The sequence below is a fragment of the Ambystoma mexicanum genome, chromosome 1p, assembly GCF_040938575.1.
Source record: "Ambystoma mexicanum isolate Mex_15411 chromosome 1p, UKY_AmexF1_1, whole genome shotgun sequence".
NCBI lineage: Eukaryota > Metazoa > Chordata > Amphibia > Caudata > Ambystomatidae > Ambystoma > Ambystoma mexicanum.
Genome location: NC_090921.1, coordinates 520,650,038 through 520,676,140, shown reverse-complemented (window position 1 = coordinate 520,676,140; position 26,103 = coordinate 520,650,038). Strand labels below are relative to the sequence as shown.

Below are 26,103 nucleotides of genomic sequence, written 5' to 3'. Positions count from 1 at the left end.
CATGAGCAAGCCAACCCCCCAAAGAAGCACACCTGCTGTTTAAGGGAGTGTTCAGTGCACTGCACTGAAGTGCACGTTTCAACTTCTTCCTACACTTATTTGAAAACGAAGCTATTCCAGGGTGGTTTCTTTTTCAAATAAAAGTATAGCAACAGAAAAACGTTTTTAAAAAGTAGAGGAGCACCACTCCCAACCGTGCCCGCCCCCTTCGACCACGGCTCTTTGTATTTGTATTGACACATCATGCAACGCATTTCAACCCAGGCAACTTCTAAAATTCTTTATTACCAGATCTTGACTAAGTGAGAGGTTTAAATATTCTGCTTAGTCTTGACCCGAAATTGTTGGCGAGCGATACCCCTAACTATCTAACCCTAACTTCTGTGACATGGATCGCTTCTGAGATATAGTCACATCATACTTCCTCTTAATTCCTGGAACATCCACCAACCCACCAGTAATACATACCCTCAGTGTAGGGCTACAGCATAGATATTTCCAGGGATCTGTAGCCCGGGTCCTGCCACACAACCAATGACATTCCAGTCGTGAAGAATGCTTACTCTTCGGATTCTCCCATATACTCAGCAAGATGTCCCATCATCCTCTTGAGTGACCCACATCTCGGATAATATTTACCCTGACACATGAATGAGGTGCAGTCCGGCCTGTTGTCCATCCCCTTTTTTACATGCTAATTATGAGCAATCGGTGCAATTAACTATCCCACATTTGGAACTATATCCATCATAGAGAGAAGCAGCCTGTGGCCAGGAATATACCACCTCTGCCTCCCCTCACAGACACATACACCAGTTCCTGGCAAATCCTGGATCCTGAGGCTGGCACCACCATGCAAAAAACTAACTTCTGACCCATCAATAGTCCAGGATGAATCCCACTCTTTACAGACCTGTGGCAGTGACCCACCCAATTTGCAGTATCAATCAATATAGTGGGAGTTTTTCAGTCTCTGGACCGCCAAAGATCATGAAGTAGGACTACCATGGAGACACAGCAGTCTCCTTACCATTGTGCGCACAGGATTGGTCACGCAGTGGCAATAACCTCCTTCTCTGACACAACCCATACCTTCATTATTCGCAGAACAGAGACCTCATTCTACAAACCACCAAGATCCTGGATTATTTCCATTTTAACGATCCCCACCCTATTGAACCAATGTGTATATGGCATGTACATTGTGATGGTTGAGGGACCTTGAGCATGTACTGCGTTGATGTCTCCATGATGCCTTTCTCTCTTCCCACAGCTACTAGTGCCTTCAACCACCGACTACGAGAAGATCGACTCAGCAAGTGCTTCGCATCAGCCCGGATATTGTGGTGGACGGCAGCTTGCTCTCCGTGACACCTTTCAGTTTAACATTCCTGCCACCCTTTTTCTCATTTCTGTACTCAGAAACTCAAGATCCCTGTCATTCTTCTTGATTGTCAGTGAGGCTTGCACTGGCACAGGGGTTCTGTGGGGATAAGGGCCTCCCGGGTTCACTTTCTGTATATGCAGTATCTGTATAATAAAGAACTTGAAACCGCTTGAAGAAGTTCTTGTGTCCTTTTCATAAATGTAGCCACTGTTTTAATGCGCCATGTTGGTGTTATCCACTCTTGCTATAGTAATGAAATGAGTAGTTATGTATTGTGCCCATGTTTGGGTTTCCAGACCTTGGTTTGCTTTTGCAACATGGGAGAAAGGGGCTTGATTACAGAGAAATGGAGACACTACAAGCGGGGAGCATACAGTAGCAGTTGGTAGGGAGAAGCAGTGAAGTGGGGTGAGTGTGTTTTGTTTGAATCCCGGGCTGATTGATCAGTGTAAACCTAGATATATTGTATTAAAAATTGCATCGAACCACCACTTCAATTTCATCATTCACCTATAAGCAGCTGAAACTTAAATCTGAGCCATGGGGACACCTGCGGAAACTTCGAGGACCACAGACACCCACCCACATGGAAAAGTGCAGAAGGTGTGCCAGGCTATGGATGGAGGTCGGGGCACCAAGGGTGGTCCACAAATGGCCCAGGGGTGTAATCTCGTGTCTCAGATGTACACAAGCGGGAGTATGACCATGGTATCCGCACATTTGGTCGCAGCCATTTTTGGTGCAATGGCCGCTTTGCCACATGTATTTGCTGCATTTCTTTAGGGGCAGGAGTGCGTTTAGATTAAATATTGAATTTTGAGGTAGTGGGGCATGGTTGTGCCGTATGGGGTCCAGCCTACAAAAGAACAATAAAAAAATGTGGCGATCAGATGTCCATGATCCTATGAGCACCAAAGCTGAGGACAATGGGGATAGAGATCCGTGGACGTTTCAAACGTGGGGATGAAGTTTGAACAACGGTTTAAAGGGATTCTGGTGAAAGCCAATAATGCACCCTGAGTTTTTTTCAAAATTGGTTTCCTCCAGCTTCCGACATCTGGGCAGAGAAGCGCATAGGCTTCTTGATGCTGTGCCATGTCAGTGTTACACCATGGAGAACAGCCTCACTCTTTCCACGTGAGCCTTACATCTCAGAGTACAGTCCCACTCAATGCGTGTCAGTGTTACACCATGGAGAACAGCCTCACTCTTTCCACGTGAGCCTTACATCTCGGAGCACAGTCCCACTCTAAGTGTGTCAGTCTTACACCATGGAGAACAGCCTCACTCATTCCCCGTGAGCCTTACATCTCGGAGCACAGTCCCATTCTAAGTATGTCAGTCTTACACCATGGAGAACATCCTCACTCTTTCCACATAAGTCTTACATCTCAGAGCACAGTCCCACTCTAAGTATGTCAGTGTTACACCATGGAGAACAGCCTCACTCTTTCCACGTGAGTCTTAAATCTCGGAGCACAGTCCCACTCTAAGTATGTCAGTCTTACACCATGGAGAACAGCCTCACTCTTTCCACGTGAGCCTTACATCTCGGAGCACAGTCCCACTCTAAGTATGTCAGTGTTACACCATGGAGAACAGCCTCACTCATTCCACGTGAGCCTTACATCTCGGAGCACAGTCCCACTCTAAGTATGTCAGTCTTACACCATGGAGAACAGCCTCACTCTTTCCACGTGAGCCTTACATCTCGGAGCACAGTCCCACTCTAAGTATGTCAGTGTTACACCATGGAGAACAGCCTCACTCATTCCACCTGAGCCTTACATCTCAGAGTACAGTCCCACTCAATGCGTGTCAGTGTTACACCATGGAGAACAGCTTCACTCATTCCACGTGAGCCTTACATCTCGGAGCACAGTCCCACTCTAAGTATGTCAGTTTTACACCATGGAGAACAGCCTCACTCATTCCACGTGAGCCTTACATCTCGGAGCACAGTCCCACTCTAAGTATGTCAGTCTTACAGCATGGAGAACAGCCTCACTCATTCCACATGAGCTTTACATCTCGGAGCACAGTCCCACTCTAAGTATGTCAGTCTTACACCATGGAGAACAGCCTCACTCATTCCACGTGAGCCTTACATCTCGGAGCACAGTCCCACTCTAAGTATGTCAGTTTTACACCATGGAGAACAGCCTCACTCTTTCCACATAAGTCTTACATCTCAGAGCACAGTCCCACTCTAAGTATGTCAGTCTTACACCATGGAGAACAGCCTCACTCATTCCATGTGAGCCTTACATCTCGGAGCACAGTCCCACTCTAAGTATGTCAGTCTTACACCATGGAGAACAGCCACACTAATTCCCCGTGAGCCTTACATCTCGGAGCACAGTCCCACTCTAAGTATGTCAGTCTTACACCATGGAGAACAGCCTCACTCATTCCACATGAGTCTTACATCTCGGCGCACAGCCCCACTCAAAGTGTGTCAGTCTTACCCCATGGAGAACAGCCTCACCCGTTCCACGTGAGTCTTACCTATCAGCGCACAGTCCCACTCAATGCGTGTCAGTGTTACACCACAGAGAACAGCCCCACCCATTCCTCGTGAGCCTTACATCTCGGAGCACAGTCCCACTCTAAGTATGTCAGTCTTACACCATGGAGAACAGCCTCACTCATTCCACGTGAGCCTTACATCTCGGAGCACAGTCCCACTCTAAGTATGTCAGTCTTACACCATGGAGAAAGCCTCACTCATTCCACATGAGTCTTACATCTCTGCGCACAGCCCCACTCAAAGTGTGTCAGTCTTACACCATGGAGAACAGCTTCACCCATTCCTCATGAGCCTTACATCTCAGAGCACAGCCCCACTCAATTGAAATGAGTCTAAAATCTTGGAGTACAGTCTGAATCAGTCTGAATCAGTGAGTGCAGTCGACACCCCTTGGAGTACAGGGTGTGCAATCATAATGTCGAAACAATAATGTCGAATTACAAAAATGTCTAAAACACAATGTTGAGAAAAAAATGTCGAATTTTGTAGTTTTTTATTTATGTTTTTTTTGGGTTCTGGGGTAAAAAAAGGGGTAAAACAAAAAAAATTACAAAAAAGGGGTTTGGGGGAAACCCCCCATTTCGAACAAAAAGCAACCAAAAAAAAGAAATTGGACATTTTTTTTTCGACTTTATTTTTTAGACATTTTGACTTTCGACATTATGACATTCGACTATATGGCTATAAACTGGAGTACAGTATCAGTCAATGAGTATGAGTCATGCACCTTAGAGCACAGTCTCACTCATTGCGTGTGAGTTGCAGACCTTCGAAGATAATTGGGCGGTTATCAAACCTCAGCTCTCAGTCTTGACTGGTCCCAAAATCCCAATTGACCTTAATGGAGGAACTACTGGGAGTCAACACTTTTCCATGACAGCATGTGATATTTGGCCCAGGTCATACATGCTTTGTCTAGTGGCTACTTGAACTTTCAGGTTTCTAGCAGGGATTAGCCACATTCCTCTCTGGTAGTGCAAATTGACATGGAACATACTACACTTTCTACACTGGCTCTGGAATATACCCCCCGCACGCCCCTTTTCAGTGCACTTCAACCCAAACTCTGTAAAAAAACGTGTGGGTAGATGTTGAGGGAGTTTATGGTTTCATGCTGTTGCACATGTATAGCATTGCTATCTTACTGTAACATTGGGCCTCATTACACGGATGGCGGTAAGGGTTTACCGGTACCGGTATTTTACCGGTACCGGTAAATCCTTACCGCCTTCCTACGAGGTCCCTTTGCGGGTTGGGGAATTTAATGCCTGCTTTTTGCAGGCGGTAAAAACCAACCCGCAAAGGGACCAGGGAGCTAATTACGGTACCGCAATTTGCGGTACTCTAATTAGCGCCTTCCCCATTCCCATAGAGCCCTATGGGGCAAAAATGGGAATGGAGAAGAGCAATGGTGGAAGGGGGAATTACCGCCCCGCCAACCTTGGAATAGGGCGGTAATTCCCCTTTCCACCAAGGCGGTGCCGGTATTTTACCGGCATGAACCATGGCGCTAATAGCGCCATGGTTCACCGCCATCTGTGTAATGAGGCCCGTGTTGCATTGATGACCATTTATTAGAAATGATAATCAATATATATATTTTAAAACATATCTACATGTATTAAAACGATTACTATATTAACCTCCTCCCTTCACTACAGCAGAGAAGCTTGTTGGATGTGGCAATCAAAAGAAGTGATACTGTGGGGCATGCCTGCTGCCCTCCTCCTCACTGCCTTTGCTGTGTAAGGACAAAAGGGTACAAATGGACTCTTTTGTGTACTTCATATTTTTTACACAGTATTAGCATTAACTGCCACAGTATGTAATCCATTTCCATCCTGAAATGGCGGGCACATGGATTTTAATCAATGGATAATAAAGTGCATAGATTTCCAGAAATACAGCCAACCTGGCAGATTGTTAGTAATTTGATGTATTTACAGAAATACCACATCCTGTAATGGTAATCGCTGCATCAGGTATTTCCGTTTTGGCAACTCGCCAGACGGGGCTCTACTTTCTGCAGGCATTATTTTATGTTAATTGGCAGCCCTCTTCCCCCCCGAATTTTGCCTGTACTGCTAACGAGGGACAGTTTTAACTAGTATGTGATTTTCCCTTTCCCACGAAGGCCAATACGGCGGTCCCCTTTTCCATTCTTCCTGACCCTAGCCTGTACCATTGCCCTGGCCCGCACTCTTTCACCCTGAGCTTCTTCATGGTCCCTCTTTCTCCCTCCCTTTCCAAGTTTAGGGTGCACAGCCAACCTTTCCCCCTCTCTCCATGACATGTTCTCTCTTAATGCTCTGCCAGCCGGGTATTACAATATCTACTCCAGCCAAGGTTTCCTTGCCCACTGCTCTCTCTTGTATCCAATCTCTTTCCCCACTCTTTCCTTCTTAATGGTCATCGTCCCTCTTTTCCCCCTCCTGCCCCTGGTAACACTCTCTCAACCTAGTTCAAGTCTCTCTACCACACTACACTCTCTGTCTCACCGGCCGTGCACTTTCTTTCCCAGCCCTTCCTCTTTAGCCCAGAACCGCAGACCTGGCTGGGGCTGCTACCCTCTCCACCAGGTCTATGGTGGTCTGAAGAGAGTGGCAGACTTACTGCTCAGTGATGACTTAGCTGGAAAAAACACTACTACGGGCGCGGTTTAATGGGTGTGTGGGACCACTTAAGAGATAACGGGGCATCCATTCAGGTTTGGGTGAAGAGAGGCATAGCCAGGAAGGTCTAACAAGTGGGGCCTGAAGCTAATGTAGTTGCGGCCACCGCAGTGACATTAGCATTGTAAATGCTCACACAGAGCTGCTTAGTGGTTATTTACAGATGTTGGGTGGGCCTTGCCCGCTCTGGCCCTACCCTGTCTATGGCTCTGCGGGTAAGCCCCCTAAAGGAAACCAATCTTCGGTGCAAAATGTGTGCAACATACAAAGAGGTCAGCCCGCCTGGCCAGGCTTTTCTTCCTGGAAACAAGGCACAGTGAACCCCACAAGAGGCTACTCCCGATTGACAGCTAGCACACATGAAGAGCATGGGAACGCTGTGCCACGCCCCCGATCCCCGCCCCCCTGTAGGAAAATACCAAAAGCCAGCTGAGACCCTAAGAATTTGAACCCCTTGCAAAGGCCTCAACCTTAGTGTGCATGGTGCGGTTGTGGGGGTCAATGTGGCTCTAGACTCCATAGATGGCCATTAGGTGGTGAGTGGGGCCTGGGTGAGTGGGTCATGCCTGTAGATAAGTGTCCAGAAGAACCATCAAGCAAGCAACTGATGGCTCACAAAACCCTTTTTCTGAGGGGCCTGGCTGTGCTAGTCAGGCCCTGGCCTTTGAATTGTGGGAGAGGGGTCCAGGCAGATCCCCTGCCTCCTGCACCTCTGAACCGCTAAGTAATGTCCCCGCTTTCGCCCACACCATTCTCCCAGCATTTCCCATCCCAGGTAGAACATACAGACATAGTAGGCCATGCCATCAAATCCCGTCGACTCCCTAAACTTCCATCACTATGTTGGTTGGCCTGTCTGGCTGTGGCATAGGAACGGCATGCTTCAGGAATAGGCCCTGGTCTGGTTGACATGACCCTCTCTGCATACTGCTGTAGCCAGGCCAGCCTGTGGGCATGTGTAAACCACACTTAGATCATGCCTTCAGTGGCCGTCACAGCCAAACACGCCGCCGCATGACTAAATAGGCTCGAGACCAGCGAGGGCCCCTACCTAGAGCGACAGGAAGTTATCATCCTAGTGTGGGTGCCAAACAGTGCTTAGTATGTGGGGCCGCCTGCCATGGCCCAGGCCTGGCACTCATGTATGGGCACCAGCGCATATTGCCCCAGATTCAGTTTGAATATGATGTGGTGTTTTGGCAATTGCATCATTGTAATTGGCTGTTAGCTGTGGTCACGCGACGAGCAACTACAGAGTCCCTGGGCCACAGCTAGAATGTTCTTTCTTTTATATTATGTTGGTCGGTATTTCTAGATCCAACATCTGCTGTAGGCAGTGCCCCCACCCCCAGTGAGATGGCAGGGGTTGCAGCTGCAACCCGAAACATGTTGGCACTGTGGGGAGAAGCTGTGGGTGGGGGGAAACGCGGGTGGGGACCTCTGCACTCCCACATGGCACAAGCAACCTAGAAAATATGCTGGCCCTGGCACTTCTTTTTTTGTACACATAAAGCAAAGCATGCTCGCCATTGCCACATGTATTATTCACCTGCGTGTTTGCCTCAGAGACCTGTTTCCGTTTGGACATGCACAGATGAGTGCACAAGTGGAAGAAACTGTTAGGAAATTGTACACAGAAACCATAAGTCTTAGGGCCTCATTACACAGACGGCGCTAAGGGATTACCGGCACTAATAGCGGTACCGTTATTTGCTCCTTCCCCATGGGGAAGGGCCTTGGAAAATGGGGAATTACCGCCCCGCCAACCTTGGAATGGGGCGGTAATTCCCCCATTCACCAAGGCGGAGACGGTAAAATACCGGCGGCAACCATGGCGCATAGAGTTTGCTTTGCATTCTGGTCCTTGCGGTTTTAATTCTTATCACTGTAAATGGGGGCATCAAGGCAATTCAATGGGCAGAAAAGCACAGGACTGGGCGAGCCACTCTCACCTATCATGGGGAAACTTGAGATCTCTGTGAATAGAGATAGCTGAACCAGCACTGCAATGCTGTATTCCTGCATTGCCTTGCCCCCTTATATCCTTCTTCCCCTTAACCACCACCGCCAGCACGACCCATGAACACTGCTTATGCGGTGGACGCCCGGGCAGAGAATTACTGTGATATGCAAATCTACTGTGTTCACTCCAGGCAACATTCTGCTATTCAATATTATAAAGCATTGTGTTCCCATGGCTTCTCTCTGATTTACAATATGGCCCAGACGTGTTAAGCTGCCTTTGTTTAACCCTTTGTGGAATACTCTATGAACATTCTTACTAATAGAGACACTGCATAGAAATGCTGTCACATTTCCTATAAAATGCTGTCTTGGCACCAGCTCCGTGTCCTGACTTTTCCTTAAAGATGGATCCACTGGAGGACATTTTGAAATATTAATAATATTGACCATTCATTCGGTGAACCTCATAATGCAAATGTATATTGTAGCTGTTATGTTTACCAAACGCAAATAACTTTTTTCATGGGTCTTAGAAGGGCAGGAGAATTTGACCCAGCCCTGCCAGGTTATGGAAACATTGGCCTACAGGCAGGGCCGGCCTTAGAGGCGGCAGCGCCCCGGGCAGCAAAACAGAAATGCGGTGCACCCTCTTTCCCCTATGCACCCCTCGTCATGCGGAGGGCAGGGCACCACATATTTCAATATGCACCGATGCGAACGCATCAGCACCTAATTGTTGTTAAATTTGGTCCGCTGCCAAGAATAGGACACCTGCCACGCCTTCTCCCACCACGCCAGTTTGGGGTAGACCGTGAAAGACTCCCACCGAGCTGGCATGGCGGTTCGGCTAATGGCGCCCGCACGGTCGTCCAGGCGGCCCGGCCCTATGGCCGGCCCTCCTACGTGCAATACAGAGTCCCATCTAGGCGGCCCTGAATCCACGGGGATATCTTACCAGCAAAAGAAATTGCACTCCAGGTGCTATCAAAACCCCTCCTACCCCACACCCACCGCTTCTTTTCAGCCCTTAGGGTTAACCCACCCCAGAGTATTTGCTCGGCCCCCTGAATCCAGCGAATCCATTTGCAACACTGGTAACGGGCGCTTCGGTCATGCGCTTATCAACACTACAGGCTTTCCGCATCTGCCTTTCCCTGTATCCCAATGAAAGTCCCCCGACCCACTTTGTTTACAGAGCCACACCCAATGAAGACATTATTGCCAGAAGACCACTCATTCCTTGTTTTTAGGAGAAACGTCTCAGAGGTTACATAGACGTGCACACACTCAGAATACTGACGGTTAACTGGCTTTGTAGTTATCTTTGTATTTTTATGGTTTTTGGATGGATGATGGGAGATTAGGGATGGATTGTGCACAGCTCTTCTGACATTCGAGAGGTCCTCACTATCAGCCAAGTGTACTGATGAACAGTGGTGTTGCTGGGGGTGGGGGTATGGCCCCCTCCTCTGAAATCCTTGCCCACCCCTTGTGCCCCCCTACCTCAGCTGGGCTACTTTCTTTGCACTGTCTGCAGTGCTGTGTCTGCCAGCACAGCACATACACACAGGGCCGCAATCAATGCTGCTGCACAACATTGAAGAGCTGTTAAGTCACCCTGCAGACAACAGCAGCTCCTCCAATCAGAATGTAGCGCACAAAACCGCTAATGATGGATCATTGGTGACTTAATGGTTTAGTGGGTACATTCTGATGGGAGTGGAGGTGCACAAAGGGGGTGTGATAATTGGTGTGCACAAAAGACTCTCTTGAGTTGTGCTTCTGACGTCATACGTTGCACTTTTATAGATCCCCACCCTACGTTTGTCTGTAGCCCCCGCTATGCCCCTCCTAAATTTGATTCCTGGCAATGCCACTGCTGAGGAATGGCACTTTTAACCCTAAAGTGCTAAGTACGTCTATGTTCGTCCTAAATTCCCATAAGGAATCATTGCAGGCTCCGCCCACCCCAGCACTTGCATTGAAAGTGTGATGTAGCCAAGTGTGAAATTTACATATAAGCTGAGTAACATAAATAGCCATTAAAACTCTATAAGATGACATGCAGTCCCCCACTGTCAGAGATGAGGAGTTACACCATAAAAGATTGTCTCGTGGGTGGGGGGAACATTCGAAATTCGCATAAAAGCTGAGTAACATAAATAACCATTACAACTCTATAATATGACATTTTCGATGTCCAAATGCAGTCCATTGCTTTCTGCGAAGTATGCTAATTAGGAATTACGTCTTAAAAGATTGTTTCGGGGAACTTTCAAAACTAGCATAAAAGCTGAGTAACATGTCTATTAGTTTCGTTTAGTTTCGTTTATTACTTATATAGCGCACCTAACCCATGGGTAACTGGGCGCTTGTACTTGAATACAAAGTAGGTTACATGAGAAGATACATTTGCAGAACAGATTTACAGTTACAAGGTTACATAGTCATGACACTGACATTTCCCATGCACTTGCGCGATCGGAATGACCCCTGCCCTTCTCAGATCGTTGTCTGTCTTCCCTCTGTTCCCCTCCCTTGCCTCGAAACACTTGTGTATAGGCGCGTTATAAATGCCATATCATATCATATACAAGGTTACATGTCTACAATAGATACAAGGTTACCTGTCTACAATAGATACAGTATTTACAGATAGACTTAGTAGTCAGGCAGGTTCTGATTCTAGCAGAAGACGTTACAGTCAGCCTAGGTGCTAGTCGGTTAGCAGTGGCTAGAGTAAAAGCTCATGAGAGATGTCCTGTTTGTGTGTGCAGTATATACAATATGCAGTGTGGAATTAGTCGGGAATTGGATGTGCTAATTAGTAGTTTGGGTTTATTGCATAACACACTAAGAGCTGACATTTGAATGGGTCAAAAGTAGTCCCTCGCAATCAGCGTAGTGCATTGATAAGTAATCAAACTTTTAAAGTGTTTTTTCCCCCCCAAAATTCGCACTTCCTCCAAATGGATCAAGCAAGCACTTCTCTTACACGCCGACCGCTGGCCAGTAGCAAAGACTGGAGCAGTGTCCAGATGAAAGGTGCGCCATCTTCTCTTTCCAGAAGGTGGTGTGCTATTAATTATGCAGGTAACGTAACTCCAGAAAGGTCAGAGGTCACTATTGACCCTCTGCAGTGAGCACCTTGAGAAGGCCTAGTTCCTCCTCTCTTCTCGGGTATCTGGGCAAGAAACACACGCATGCATTGGCATCTAGCCCCGGCTGCCAGCCCGGCTTGGCCCAGCTGGTGGCGTCCCGCTGAATGGCGTCCCTCAGGCTGGGCTCTCACACACTCCTGGGAGCTGCTCTCTGTTTGCCTCCCAACCTGGTGACGAATTCCCTGGGGAGTTTACCCAGAAAGGAATGCCCGGCCGGGTCACCAGCGACGGCACGCTGCCCCTCTGGCAGGGCCTAGGCAGGCTGGTGCCTCTGAAACATCAGTGTGGCTCAGGGTGGGGGTACAGCCACAGCCCACTCAGAGGGTTACCAACCCCCGACAGACCCACTTACATTCGGGAGCCACTGAAAGGCCGGTAGGGCTGCGAATAAATCAGTAGCATGTCAGTTTGATAGGACATGCTGCAGTACACACACCAGCAGGGGGAATCGCCCACTTTCCTGATCAGCCGTTTTACTCCAGTAAACTAGCAAGCCGTCCTCCAGGCTTTTACTGTAAAATAATGCACACACACCTCCATAACACGTGAGGCTGGAAGTCCCTGTGGCCAGCCTGGGATTTTTGCATAGGTAAATGCTCCTTTGCACCCGTTTGCTCTCAGACTTTAAGAACAGAAAGTGGGGGAATGCGAGATGTCTTTTTACCTCATCGTTTCTATCCGGGTTTCCCCCAGGGAAATCGTTTACTAGTTTGACTTCCAAAACGTGTGAATGACTTCCAACTGTTTAGGCTTGGTAACCGATCCACCACTAGCGAAACAGGGATATTGGTAGCGTCATGCAAAGGGTGATTACAAAAAAGCGCTTCCAGTCTTTAGCTGCCCCTCCGATGGCAGTGACATCTAATGCGAAACAAACAGAACATTGCATTACTTGAAACGTACACACATAGCTGCCAAGTTGTGCTCCAGCCAGTTCAATGTTTTGTCTAACAGCTCTCTGAATCCTTGGACTAGTGGTTTCATGTTTCCTCATTATAGGTATGGGCCTACAACTCCCGCCATGCAAAGTGCTTTAGCTCAAAAGCAGCGACTGGCTGAATGACCCAGGCCCCGGGCCGCATGAAATGCGAAACGATAGAGGGTCTGGGAGTTTAGGCGCGGGGTGGGGGGAAAACGGCGCAAAAGCGTAGGGAGGGGCGTCCGAATGGCGCCACAAGAAACAAAGGCCCAGGAAGGGCAGGAAGCAGCACCTGGGTAGGTGCGAAATATAACAACAGGAGGTCAGGGGGTAACCCGGCTGCCCCCAGGAAGGAACAAAAGGCCGGGGGGTATAAGTGAGCCTGGAAAAGGAGAGGCGGCACAAACCAGGTAAGAGCTCACCTCTCTCGGGTAGGCTCTTGGTACCTGGAGAAGGGAAAGGAAAAACGTTTGCTCTTGCGGGCTCACGCGCTTTTGACCCTTCAGTAAACGGAGCTCTTGCGGTCGCAGTTTATACAGCGTTCGTCGCTTGAGACTAACGCGACAACCGACGACACCCAGATCCTCCTCACTCTCACAGGTAACTATGACACCGACTCCCTGACCCTCAACAACCTCTACAACACCATCCAAGCCTGGATGGCTGACAACGGACTATGCCTCAACTCTGACAAGACGGAACTCCTCCTGGTAGGTTCCCCCGACACGCTAAAAAACCTAGATGTCAAATTTAGCCACTTCACCATTGACTCCATTAAATTCCCGGTCTCCGATTCTGTCAAAACTCTGGGAGTCTACCTGGACTCCAGCCTATCCATGGATAGACAAGTCAACGCAATAGCATCCGCAGCTGCATATCATGCTAAACTTATCAACGCAATCAGGCCCTTTCTATCCAAAGAGAACTGCACCAACATAGCCAGAGCCATCACCGGCTCCAGGCTAGACTACTGCAATGTACTCTTTCTAGGAACCTCCAACAAAAACTTAGTGAGACTACAAGTAATACAGAACAATGCTCTCTGGGCAGCCCATGGCATTGCTAAAAGAGAACACATCTCTGAAGCCAGAAAACTAGCCCACTGGCTCCCAATAAAGGAAAGGATTGTATTCAAAGCCCTGACACTGACCCACAAGTGCATTCACTTCACTGCTCCTGCCTACCTTTCTCAAAGGATCCACCCTATCTCCACCACCAGGCCAACCAGATCCCCGTACACCAACATGCTCTCTGTGCCACTAGTAAAAAGAGTAAAAGCGGGTGGGTCCAGCTTCCCCTACCTCGCGCTCACCCTCTGGAATGCCCTACCTCCCACCATCCGTGGCGAGGACTCCCTCACCACCTTCCGCAAAACACTGAAAACTACCCTCTTCACATAAGGACCGACACATCAGCACAAATACTTATCATTTAGGTTTGTAATTTACGCCCTAATGCAATATTTGTAACAACAGTATGATTTCCTGTACTACTCATAATGTGTCAACAATCGTTATCATATGTACCATGTAACAAAGTTATTGCAAGTAACAGCGCCTCAATGCCCCTGGGCTGCTTGCGCGCTATATAAATTTAAATAAATAAATAAATAAAATAAATAAATCACCAGAGCGAGCGAGAGGGAGAGTCGTTGCAGTTGCCAGAACTGGCAGAATTCAGACGAGAAAGATGGCGGATGGGAGAGCGAAGAGGGCCCGGGAATTCTCAGACGGCAAGAAAAGCAGAGAAGGAGTATGGAGCCCAATGGGTGCTGGATGTAATGCAGAAAGAAGAAAGGGCGAAGGCAGCATCACCCCTACTTTTCATCGAACACAGCAGCAGTGAGGGCGAGGAAGAAGTGGCACAAGGACAGAAGAGGGGGAGAACGGAGACAGGAAGAACGGAGGAGGAGACGGATACGATGGGCAAGAAAAAGAGAAAAGATAAAAAGAAAGGTACTGTGAATAATAATGTTGGGAATAAAATAGTAAAGATGTTAAAAAATTGCGTCACGGTTTCGGGTAAGTCGCCCAGAACCAACGACAGGAACAGCAGACGAGGGAAGAAGAATGGTTGGGTAATTCGTCAGATGAAACCAGCAGTGAGGATGAAGAAAGGGATCATTTAAAAGCTTGGGTAAAGTGGAAATGAGTGGTGAGCAAGGAAAAGAGGAGTGGGGTATGGGGGGCAGGGATAGAACCCAAAGAGGCCCCGGTCCCTACCCCACAGGGGGCACCAGTTGAGCCCAAGGAAGTTCCGGTCCCGACACCGCAAGGGACACCAGTAGTCCCAGTGCCACAAGGAGCGCCAATTGTGGCGACGCTGCAAAGCACGATGGTAGGCCCGAGCATAGGGGCAGGGGCAACAACAACGGCAGTAACGGTAGAGAACGGGGCACCGCTCATGACGAAGTATGGCAGCCCAACCATGGGTAAAGATGCACAGGGCAGGTCAATGAAAGCGATGGCTTGGTACATAAACGACAAAGTAAAGGAAAAAATTTGGAGAAAGGAGTTGATCGATATATTTACGTTATTAGATTGTCAAAAAAGGGGGATGAATGTGGCAGTCGAAGACATGAAAGAGGATGAAAAGAGTTTACTCAAAAAGGGGCCAGTAGTTTGGAACTTCCATAATTGGATGTCGGCCTTTACAATAATGTCGACAATCATATTACAGAAATTCCCGGAGGATGGGGTAGCGTTAGTTGCTTATCAACAGAGGGTGCTGAAGGTCCACGCAGAGTTTGGGGGGGGGACGCATGGCTAGAATACGACTATGAGTTCCGAAAGGAGATGGACTGCTTCCCGGACATGGGCTGGGACGAAGAAAATTTCAACCTTTACATCTTTAATGTGCTGAAAGAAAAATGGGATTCCAAGGAGCGGAATACAGGTGGTCAGCAGAGAAGGCAGTACTGGCAGAGCTATTACAAGACAGATTACAGATCTAGTAACCGAAGATACGACTCCAGTTACGACAGATACAGAGAGCGGAGTTTTCGGAGCGGAAATTTCGGGCAACAGAGAGGATGGCAGAGCAGCCTGCCCCCAACAACACAAGGGGGGGGGGCAGTGGGAGCCCGGGCACGGCTCGGACAGAACCAGGGCAATGCAGGAGCTTTGAAAAAGGGGTACCATGCAGCTGGGGTTGGAAGTGCAAATTCAGCCACAAATGCGAGAAATGCAAGGGAGACCACAGCAGTTCCAAGTGTACAAGGGCTGCAGCTCCGAGCGGCAGAAGAGACGAGACACGGAAATAGGAACTGGAACAGGAAAGGGGCCACGCCGGTAAAGATCGAGAGAATGGAAAAGTGGCTCCGAGATTACCCCGACCAAGAAGCGGAAGAGCAGATTAGGCAAGGCTTTGGTGAGGGGTTCAACATCCCGTTCACCGGCCAAGGGGCGCGAGACATTCCCAGGAATCTGAAATCAGCAAGGGAAAACATAGAGATAGTGACCAAGAAGATCATGAAGGAAGTAGAACTAGGGAGGGTGGAGGGCCCATTCGTGGCCCTACCCTTTGTAGAATTCTTCTGCTCTCCGCTAGGGCTGGTGCCAAAGAAAGAGGAAGGGGAGTACAGGTTGATACACCACCTATCCTACCCCCCGGGGGCCTCGGTGAACGACGGCATTGCGCAGAGCGAAGCAACAGTAACGTATTCAGATTTCGAAGACGCAGTGGAATTGGTCAGAAAAGCAGGGGAAGGGGCATGGATGGCGAAAGCAGACATTAAATCGGCATTTCGCCTGTTGCCAGTCAACAGCAGATCACAAAAATGGCTATGTATGCACTGGAAGGGGGAATACTTCATCGACAAGTGCCTCCCAATGGGTTGTGCCATCTCGTGCGCATATTTCGAGAGGGTGAGTTCATTCTTACAATGGGCAGTGGCACAAGAGATGAGGGAGTCCATGATGGTGCATTACCTAGATGATTTTTTATTTGTCGGCCCCAAAGGGGCAGACATGTGCGAGGCAACACAAGGAGGAGGGGCAATACCGGCTGATCCACCACCTCTCTTTTCCTGAAGGGGAGTCCGTGAATGATGGGATTAGCGAAGAACTGTGCAGTGAACATTATTCATCCTTTGACGATGCAGTGGAGGTGGTGAGGGCGGCCCAGAGGGGAGCCCTGATGGGAAAGGCAGACATCGAGTCTGCTTTCCGGTTGTTGCCCATACATAAAGAGAGTCAACACTTGTTTGGTTTCAAGGTACAAGAGCAGTACTATTATGATAAATGCTTACCAATGGGGTGCACCATCTCCTGTGCCTATTTTGAGGCATTCAGCACCTTTCTAGAGTTTGTGGTCAAACAGGAGTGCCAGGAAGGGGCAGTGGTGCATTACCTAGATGGTTTTCTGTTTATCGGTAAGAAGGGGTCCAAGGAGCGTGATGTCCTCATTTGTACATTTCAGAGTCTGATGAAATCAATGGGGGTGCCGTTAGATGGGGAGAAAACAGTAGGACCGGTGAAATGTCTGACTTTCCTGGGGATTGAAATTGACACAGTAAAGGGAGAGTGCAGGCTCCCCCAGGACAAAGTAGCAAAACTAAAGGAAGCCATCAAAGGGTTAAAGGGTAGAAAGAAGGCTACTCTGAGGGAACTCCAGGTGCTGGCGGGTAACCTCAATTTCACTGGGAAAGTCATCCCGTTGGGCAAGGCATTCACGAGGAGTGTCGAGTTGAAAACAGTGGGTCTACAAAATGCAGGCCAACATGTCAGGCTAGGGGCAGAAGTACGGGAGGACTTGGCCATGTGGGACACATTCTTGGACAATTTCAACGGGGTACTAATGTGGAGACATGAGAGGAATGACAATGACAGGTACAGGTTGTTTACCGACTGACTCATCTTGGGCCTTGGGGTTTGGGGCAATTCTCGACACCAAGTGGTGCGGCATGGCGTGGCCTGAAGAGTGGCATCAGCAAGGGGTCACCAAGGACATCACGCTGTTAGAACTTTTTCCCATTGTGGCACCCTTTAAACTGTGGGGGGAACAGCTGGAGAACAGCAAAGTCAAGCTCTGGTTGGACAACCTAGCGGTAGTCCAAATCATAAGCCAAGGTTCTGCCAGCAACACAAGGGTTTTGCGGTTGCAAATAGAACTCAATAAATGCATGCTGAAAGGTAATATCGAGGTACGTGCAAGACACATACCAGGGGTCCAAAACACGGCAGCTGATGCTCTCTCTCATCAACAGTGGAAAAAGTTCTGAGGGAGTTGCCCTGGAGCAGACAAGGTGATGTCCCCGTTCAAAACACAGTGGTGGGACATGATTGGGGCAATCTGAGTACCCTGATTCAGGCGGCACTAGCACCGGGCACGGCAAGGAGATACGAGGCATGCTGGGAACGGTTCCTGGATTTCAAACGAGAGGTATTGGGTGAAGACCAGCGGAAATGCCAGGGAGGGCCTTTGTGGGTTGGGGCTGGCGTGAAGGGAAAAACGAGGTCTTGGATGGCGTACCACCTAGCAGCCATTGCCCATTTTTCTAAATTGGAAGGGAAGGGTGACCCTACTAAGGAACATTACATTATCATGGCCTTGAAGGGCTGGGCGAAGCAAGGAATACCTAAAGGGGATGAAAGGCGGCCCATTGACATAGTCAAGCTGCAGAAGGTAGTGGCTTGCCTGAATGAAATCTGTCATGGGGAATTCGAAGTGTCATTTTTCAGGGCAGCGTTTAAGTTAGCATTCTTTGGGGGCATTCAGGGTGAGTGAACTGGTACCCGAGAACAAAGGGGCGAAAGGTACAGGTTACTTACAGATACAAGATGTTCATTGTTCAGAAGAGCAGGTGACTTTATGGCTGAAAAGATCAAAGACCGATTAAGAAGAAAAAACGTGCACAGTATCACTGCAACCCATCGCGGGCAGCATAGTGTGCCCAGTCAAAGCAGCGGCAGGCTTCCTTAAGCTTAGACCTCCTTCAGGAGGGGGGGCTCCGCTGTTCATTCACCAGGACGATGTTCATACAGCACTGAGTCGCTTTAAATTTAGGAGGGGGATGGAGCTGGCACTGGAAAGAATCGGTGAGACAAAGGGAACTTTTGGGACGCACTTGTTCTGGATTGGCGCCGCAGCCGTGGACATGGGAGAAGTGGCAATCAAGCAGATTGGGAGGTGGAAGTCGGGTTGTTTCAAGAGGTATATCAGGCCGGAAAAACTGTAAGGTTGACATGCCTCTTTCTCTCCCCATCAGCACCAGCCCAAAGAAAGAGAAGATCAGTGTGGGTAATAGGACACTCATTTGTGTCTAGGGCGGGGGCAAGCTGGACGGCGGAGCAGGAAAAACTGACGGCTGGCGAGTTCAGGATCAGGTGGCATGGAGTGCCAGGTATGAAATGGGCGCAACTACAAGGTCAGGTGCGCAGATTGCTGGGCAACAAGCAAAAGCTGGACATATTGGTGATTCACTTGGGGAGCAATGATTGACAAGTATGGGGAGGGGGACATTGATGCGGGATATGATGATCTCTTTACAGGAGCTGGTGGGACAACTAGGGGAAACAGAGATCGTCTGGTCGGAGATAATCCCGAGGCCAGAATGGAGAGGCGCGGATAATCACGCAGCAGTGGAGAAGTCTAGACGGAAGCTAAATTGCGCAATGGCAAAGTTCTGCAGGGGCAGAGGCTTTGGCCAGATCAGGCACGGCCTGATTACCTTGAAATCACCGGAATATTTTCTTAAGGATAGGGTGCATTTATCACCACTCGCAATGGATCTGTTTTTCTGGAACCCCTGCACAAACATCCTTGAAATGTAAGGAAGGGAGCAAAGGGGGAGCCACGCTGGGCGGTAACCCACCCGTGGCGTGGCAGTGTTTGTCCGTACAAACACATGAGACAGACTCCGGATGAGCCAGAAAAAAGCTGGAAGGGTCTTCGCTCTTCTCAGACCAGCGCCCCTTGGAGCCTAAGCGGCAGGGGCGTCTGGGGGGGAACAACCAAGGCTCAGCTTCCCCCAAGGTAACGGCACTCTCCCCGCCCAGGAGCGCCTGCTGGGGCAGGAGAGGCTCGGACGCAAAGGTTGGGAGAGTTGGGCCTATTCTGGACTCTTGGGGAAGGAAGGGGGAAGCAGGTTATTTTGGACACGGAGCAGTCGCCACATCTTCTTAGTGTTTTTCACTAATGTGTGAAGTGGGGTTTTATGTTATTATGGAAATAAATCTGCAGCCGTTTAGGCCAAAAAACAAAACAAGAATCATTCTACACTTTTCTGGGGGGAGAAAGGGAATGAGCTACTGTTATGCGTTGGGTCCAAAATGGACGGATTCTGGGGTTATATATCTGGATACACGTCTCAACATATGCTGTTATAGCAGAGAAGCCGTCTCATAACACAACCCACTATCGCAATTGTGCCAGAGTTGTCACTACTGCAGGCAATTCCAATAGAGACGATGACGACTGAATGAGTATGTATGATCTGATATGATAGGTTAATACCCAGAGGTTTCTAAGCGCGGCCCCGGGGATCGAATCTGTGTTTCTCCACATCGTCGCACTTCTAAGACGAGCACGTTGCTGCTGAGCTATCCTCCCAAGACTGTAGTCTCACATCCGTGCATGCCACAGGCACTGAAGACTCATTCATGTAAGAGGCTGGTACTGCTGCCGAGGCCACTGTACCCAGCGACCTCACGCAAGTACCAAGCCATCTGATGATTGTAGGCTCCAGTTCTTGGGGCATTCAGATGCTGGCACCATCCAGACGGCAGAGTACCTGAAGGGCGAAGGTCCATGCAGAGTTGCTCATATGAGCTTTGAGGCATAAGTAGATTAGTGGCATTCAATGCCAGGGCCATGTAGGTTGGTGGCATGCGGGGCCTGATGGATGCAGACCCGGCGCTCATGCAGGGCGAGTGTCCAGCTTGCCTGAGGGGGCACTTTAGGCGGAGGCATCTGCCCGCATTATTTATTTGCAAGTCATAATAACAGACCAAATCAATTCCCTAACACTATCACTTAACATAAAGGTAGATTGGTCATGTAAATAAAGTTGCTCATTGATGGCGACTTGGGGCCAGCAACCAAAAAGTATGTCATGGTCTGGGCACCATGAAACCTGGACTGCCCTGGCTCCTGACTACTCCTAAATATGGCCTAGAGGTGCCTCACTCTGCAGTGTGTGCTATACAGCAAAAACACACTGCTAGAACAGAGATATACAATCACAGGGGTCTGGTTCTGTGTCAGGAGGGGCATAATGTCACTGGAGGAAAAGGCCTGGCTCTAGGGACAGGCTGAGAGAGAGAGGTCTCAGGCTATCCTTATTATAGCCCCCGGGCTATAAAGCTGACTCTGAAATCAAATGAATCGATTCGAATCCTAGGTTCCCCACTGGACCAAATGATGTTACACTGTCCTACTCTCTGAATTCAGCAAAACATAAGAGGAGATGGCTGGAAGGTGTAGAATGAATCTTAACCTCTGGCATTGCTCTGGGTAGCCCTGCAGACCATTGTTCTTCACCTGCCAAGCCATTACATTAGGGGAAAGACCATATGCAAATCAGGCTTGGTCCTACCCCAAAAGGGGCAGTCAAGCCCGAACTGCTTGGCCACTCTCGAAATTAGGTAAATACTCCCAGCCAAAAAAGGTGGCAACACATTTGCAGATGTCCGCCCATGACAGATGTCTGCAGCGCTGTGTAGATTTGTTCAGATCACAGGTGTCAGAAAGGTATTCCACAAAGAGAAGCTCTACTGTTGTGGTATCTAATCTGAATAGGGCCCATAAGATCACAAAAGCCATCTCATTTATGATAAATGATGTGCACAAAAAAGTATTTGTCACAGTAGAAATACTAATAGGGCCTACTTACGAGTTTGACAGTATTATTTGCAGTAATACCGTCAAACAAAGTTACCATTACTGCATGGAGTAATTACTTGGTGCCCAGAAAGGTCTGCATGATTCCAAATTAAGCAGACCTTTTCGTTGTTCCCCATTTTAGAGTCCCATGGGACTTGGAAATTGCTGAGTGGTAAAGCACCCGGTAATGCCAATTCACTGGGCCTCATTATGATATTGGCGGTAAAACCCATATAATTTTTTTTCTTGCACCCGCAAACGGGCAATTACCGGGCCATTACGGCCTTGTTGGACCCAGTAATTGGCCATTCGCGGGCACCGGAAAATATTCTAACCCATTCCCATTGAGCCCAAGGTTGCATCTGACCTGCTCTGCTCGCGGGTGCCGGTACACCCACCAGGTCAGACCTGGGGGTTGAAAAGGCACCCACGAGCAGAACTCGTAGTTTGCCAGTCCGGTAGTAACGGCGCTGGTAGCTTACCGGCGCCGTTACTACCAGACCGGCAAACTTATAATGAGGCCCACTGAGTGTTTTAGCACTACCACCCAACTCGTAATCAAGCTACACTTTAAACATTTTAGTGCAGTTTTACTTTCTTAAATATACCCCAGTCAACAATGAGAACTACTTTTTCAAACCCTGAAAAATATTTTTACTCTTAACTTCCAAAAGTGGGAATAAAATACTCCCACCTCAAAAACGTAGCTGGAGGCCTGCACTCAACATATTCACCTCCTTAAGGCTCATTTCTACTGCATGACAAAATAGAACATTTTTAAAAACTGAATAAATCTTATATTATTATGAGTATTTATTGAGCACACTAATGCCACATGTGTCGCTACATGGCGAGAGTTTGCTTTTCTGCAGTGATATTATTTTGTAACCTTGTACTCAAGCTTAAAGCACCTAGATACCTCAGGGTTTAATGCGCTCTACAAATAAATAAACTAAACTAAACTGCTGTATCTTGGAGGAGCCTATTCAGTGACAAGCCACGTTTTTAAAGCCTTCCTGCACAGAAGGTGAGGTTCAACATCTCCCAGATTCTGGAATAGAAACAAGAATCTCAAAGACGCGAAGAATCAACAACAGTTACACAAGCAGACATATGGTTAAAGTAGGATTTATTGGGGATATTTACAGGCTTTGCCCAAATACATGAGGATATGCACCTTAAACATGATGCAACAAGAACAGACTGGCTTCTCCTGGAACCCAACATAGCAGGGTTAGACCTCAACAGCAGAATAACTACTTCTTGGCACAGCCCAATGACATCCACGAGATCACTTCTCCTTGAATTCAACTAATTGTGGTTAGACCATTTTTACAAATGCAGCAACTGCAGCGTCATGCTTTGATTCTGTCTTTAATATTCTGTGTTTTCTTCCTGTGGGACTGGAGACTTAGCTTTTCCATCCAGGTCCAGGCTCTGGAGGAATGTGGCTATGGCTATGGTTAATGCGGTAGAGTTTTAAGAACATTCACAAAATAACTTTTCCCTAAAACCAAGAGTATTGTACTTAATTTTGCAAATCTCAATCAATGGTGCCTTCCCAGAGAAGATGGTAGATTCACAGGCCCTCACAATGCTGGGATTCTTTAAGTGCCCCCAACACTTATTTGTTATCTCCTGGTTCTGTAGGGTCTGGTCATCTGCTACTTCTCCTTGATACAGAGAGTGATCCAACGCAGGGATCTCCAGGCCCACGTGCGCCTGCACACTAGTCAACAAAATGGCTGAATCTGGGGCTTGATGAAGAATACCCATAGCATTTACCAGAGAACTGATCGTCTGCCTCCTCTTCTTTATCATGCATACCTCCTCCCTGTCCTTGGCTACTGGCTCTATTCCCCAAACCCCCAACCTCGTCTTCCCCCTTGACGATTCACAATGACCTCATACCTAAGAGGAACTCCTTCTCCTCCCTCCTCCTCTCCAGTCTTGCTGCTCAGTAATCTGCTGTGTATCTCGAAACAGCTACAGCTCTCAGATGCCGTCAGACGGGTTGAAACCTTTCATTTCAAGAAGTTCATGTAAGAAAAAGGCAGATTTGCAGAGACAGGCATACACATTGGCTGATGGTGTAGATACCCTGCTTTCCATAATGTTAGCACCTAACTGCACACCTGATATGGCAGACATGAATTTGGGAGTTATCAAAATCTCTTTACCCTCATGAGTCACTGCACCCTTCACAATTGCACCATCTATAAAAGTACATTTGTTTTTCAACAAATAATTAACAACTTTGAAGGATGCCTCTGTAACTGCATTTGCAATGCAGTGTTTGGTTCACCTACTTTTTAGAATCGTAGACAGCCTCCGTTGGGAAAATCATTTTCATAATTTGTGTGTATTGCAAAATGCCTCTCAGCGTTACCTTTTTTCCCCACCTTCAGTTGGGCACCCTAGAGTAAACATGCACATTTCATTTTACACTGGAATAAAATAAATCGGTTTTCCAGTCTGGATGGAAATGGTCCATCTGTTGCCTTTTGTTTAATGGTGCACCTGCATCTGCCTCCAGGATTTCAACAAGGGACTTCATTTGTTTCTTTTCGGACTGTATGTGCAAAAATAATCTGAGGAGTATTTCAATTAGTGTGATATATGGTTTTAAATAAATTCTGCATATACAACTTCCTACATTCTCAAAAAAATTAAATTCACTGCCAGTTTAGCATATCCCCACTTAATGGAAATAGCTCACATGCAGGTCACATAATTCAGCCAAGGAAAAGTAACCCAAAGCCTACTTTGTTGACTACACTTAAAAGTGTTTATGTCAAAATAATTGGCAAGATTGAAAAAAATGAACATGTCAAAATCATGTGATAAACGGGTATGCAAAAAAAGTGTAAATCACAGGGCTAAAAGGACATTCCGTTTTATAGCCATGACTTGAATCATGCACAACGCAACCAGACAATATATGCATCAACATTTTGAGCAAAGAGAGGATGGTTGTAGCGAGGGGCGACTTCATAATGGGTGTTGACCTGCCACCTGTCTGCCATTTATAAAGGAGGCTGTATACCAGAGAACAGATCACAGGATCACAGGCTCACTGCGTCTGCATGCAGGAATCATGCAGGTCATTCTGATTTAGGACCAATGGGCCATGCCTAGCTTGCACTTGCAGATCTCTCAGACAAACTGAGGGCTACAACAAGGGTTTGAAATGATAATTATGACATACTGTTTACAATGGCATCAACACGTGCTGTTTTAAAGTGGCATACTGTTGGTGACCAGGCATCTATTGGAATTTTACATACTCTTGTTTTGTAAAACATAGGCTGAAACAGAACTCTCAAATCATGTTTTCCAATCCTGGCATTGACATGTCATTTTAAATTCCTGTTTGGTTGTATAAATGTAAGTGGATAAGCACCAAAACGCAGTGCAACTATTAGTTTTCGAAATGTTGGTAAATGTAAAATTGCTGTTAGCAATTGAATTCCTGGATACGGACACGCATAGAGGTGGACTTCTCCATATCACAACAAATTCCATGTTAACCTTTAAAACAAATGGGGTACGACTGCCTTAAAACAAAGGGCTCAGTATCTTTAAATAAAAAAAAAAAGAATTCAGTTTTACTATAAACTAGATGTACCTTTTTACTGGCAAGCTGGGGCTCACACGGATTGTCTTCTACACACACACACACACACACACACACGATTACAGATCCAGCTTTATTTTCCCCATTCTGACTGAAAGCCTACAATTACCAGCATGCAAAATAATGCTAACCGAAATAAATCTAAAGAAGCACCATGAGACTGAAAAAATCAGAGCCAGAGCTTTGTTTCACATGGCATGCAGATTTATGCACACACCTTCCCTTTCTATTCAGCCATCATTTGCACCTCTTGGTGACAATGGCCACAACACACATTTTCCTTTTACTTTTGTTATTGATAGTTAACCACTTGTTGGGACACTGTCCCAACCCTTCAACCCCAGATGCAGCGCCTCCTCTCACCGTTAACACAGCTTTGGACCGTTCTCTTTGCCGGAAGATGAGAGGGAGGGGGCACGGGAAGAGGCCCAGACACCAAAATAAACACACAGTGTTCATTTTGTTGTCTGATGGAAAGAGCTACTGGGAAGCATCGGACAAGCTACCAGTGGCTTGCGAGCTACAGGTTAGAGACCCTGGCTATAGTACACACAATTTTTGGACAATACATTGATTACTTGCAAAACCAAAGTTGAAATGTATACTGATAAGTTTGCCAGATCGCAGTATCAAATTCTTGCAAGGCCGACTCTGCCTTGCTTATGTCGGAGGTTGATAATCTTGCATGTACATATACTTTGGGGATAGCAACACCTACCGTGTTACAAAACAACGGAATTGCAGTAGATAACATTAGGTATATACACTGAATATAGCATCAGTATGGTGAATTTCTAGAGCTCTGTTCCTCCTGAAGCGGGTTGTATAAATTGGGAAGCAATGCCCGATGAAAAGCATAGGCTGTTAGTCGGTAGAGGTGATTGGGTAGCCATATTCAAGACTGGAAATTGAGGCTCATATTCCGGCTTTACCACCGGACGATACAGTGATGCTGGACAAATCCTCTCAGTAACTCAGTGTATAGCACTGTGCTGTCTTCTGTGAACAT

At 47.6% G+C, this 26,103-nt stretch overlaps 1 protein-coding gene across 1 annotated transcript in view; it reads left to right on the top strand.

Moving 5' to 3' along the window:
• LOC138574403 (lysyl oxidase homolog 1-like) overlaps positions 1–1,564 on the top strand; it is an 84,525-nt gene extending 82,961 nt beyond the window's left edge. Inside the window, exon 7 of the mRNA XM_069649405.1 lies at positions 1,274–1,564. Within this exon, the coding sequence (XP_069505506.1) occupies positions 1,274–1,280 (7 nt within the window). The 3' untranslated portion in view covers positions 1,281–1,564. The remainder of the gene's footprint in view (positions 1–1,273) is intronic.
• Positions 1,565–26,103: the final 24,539 nt, after the last annotated feature.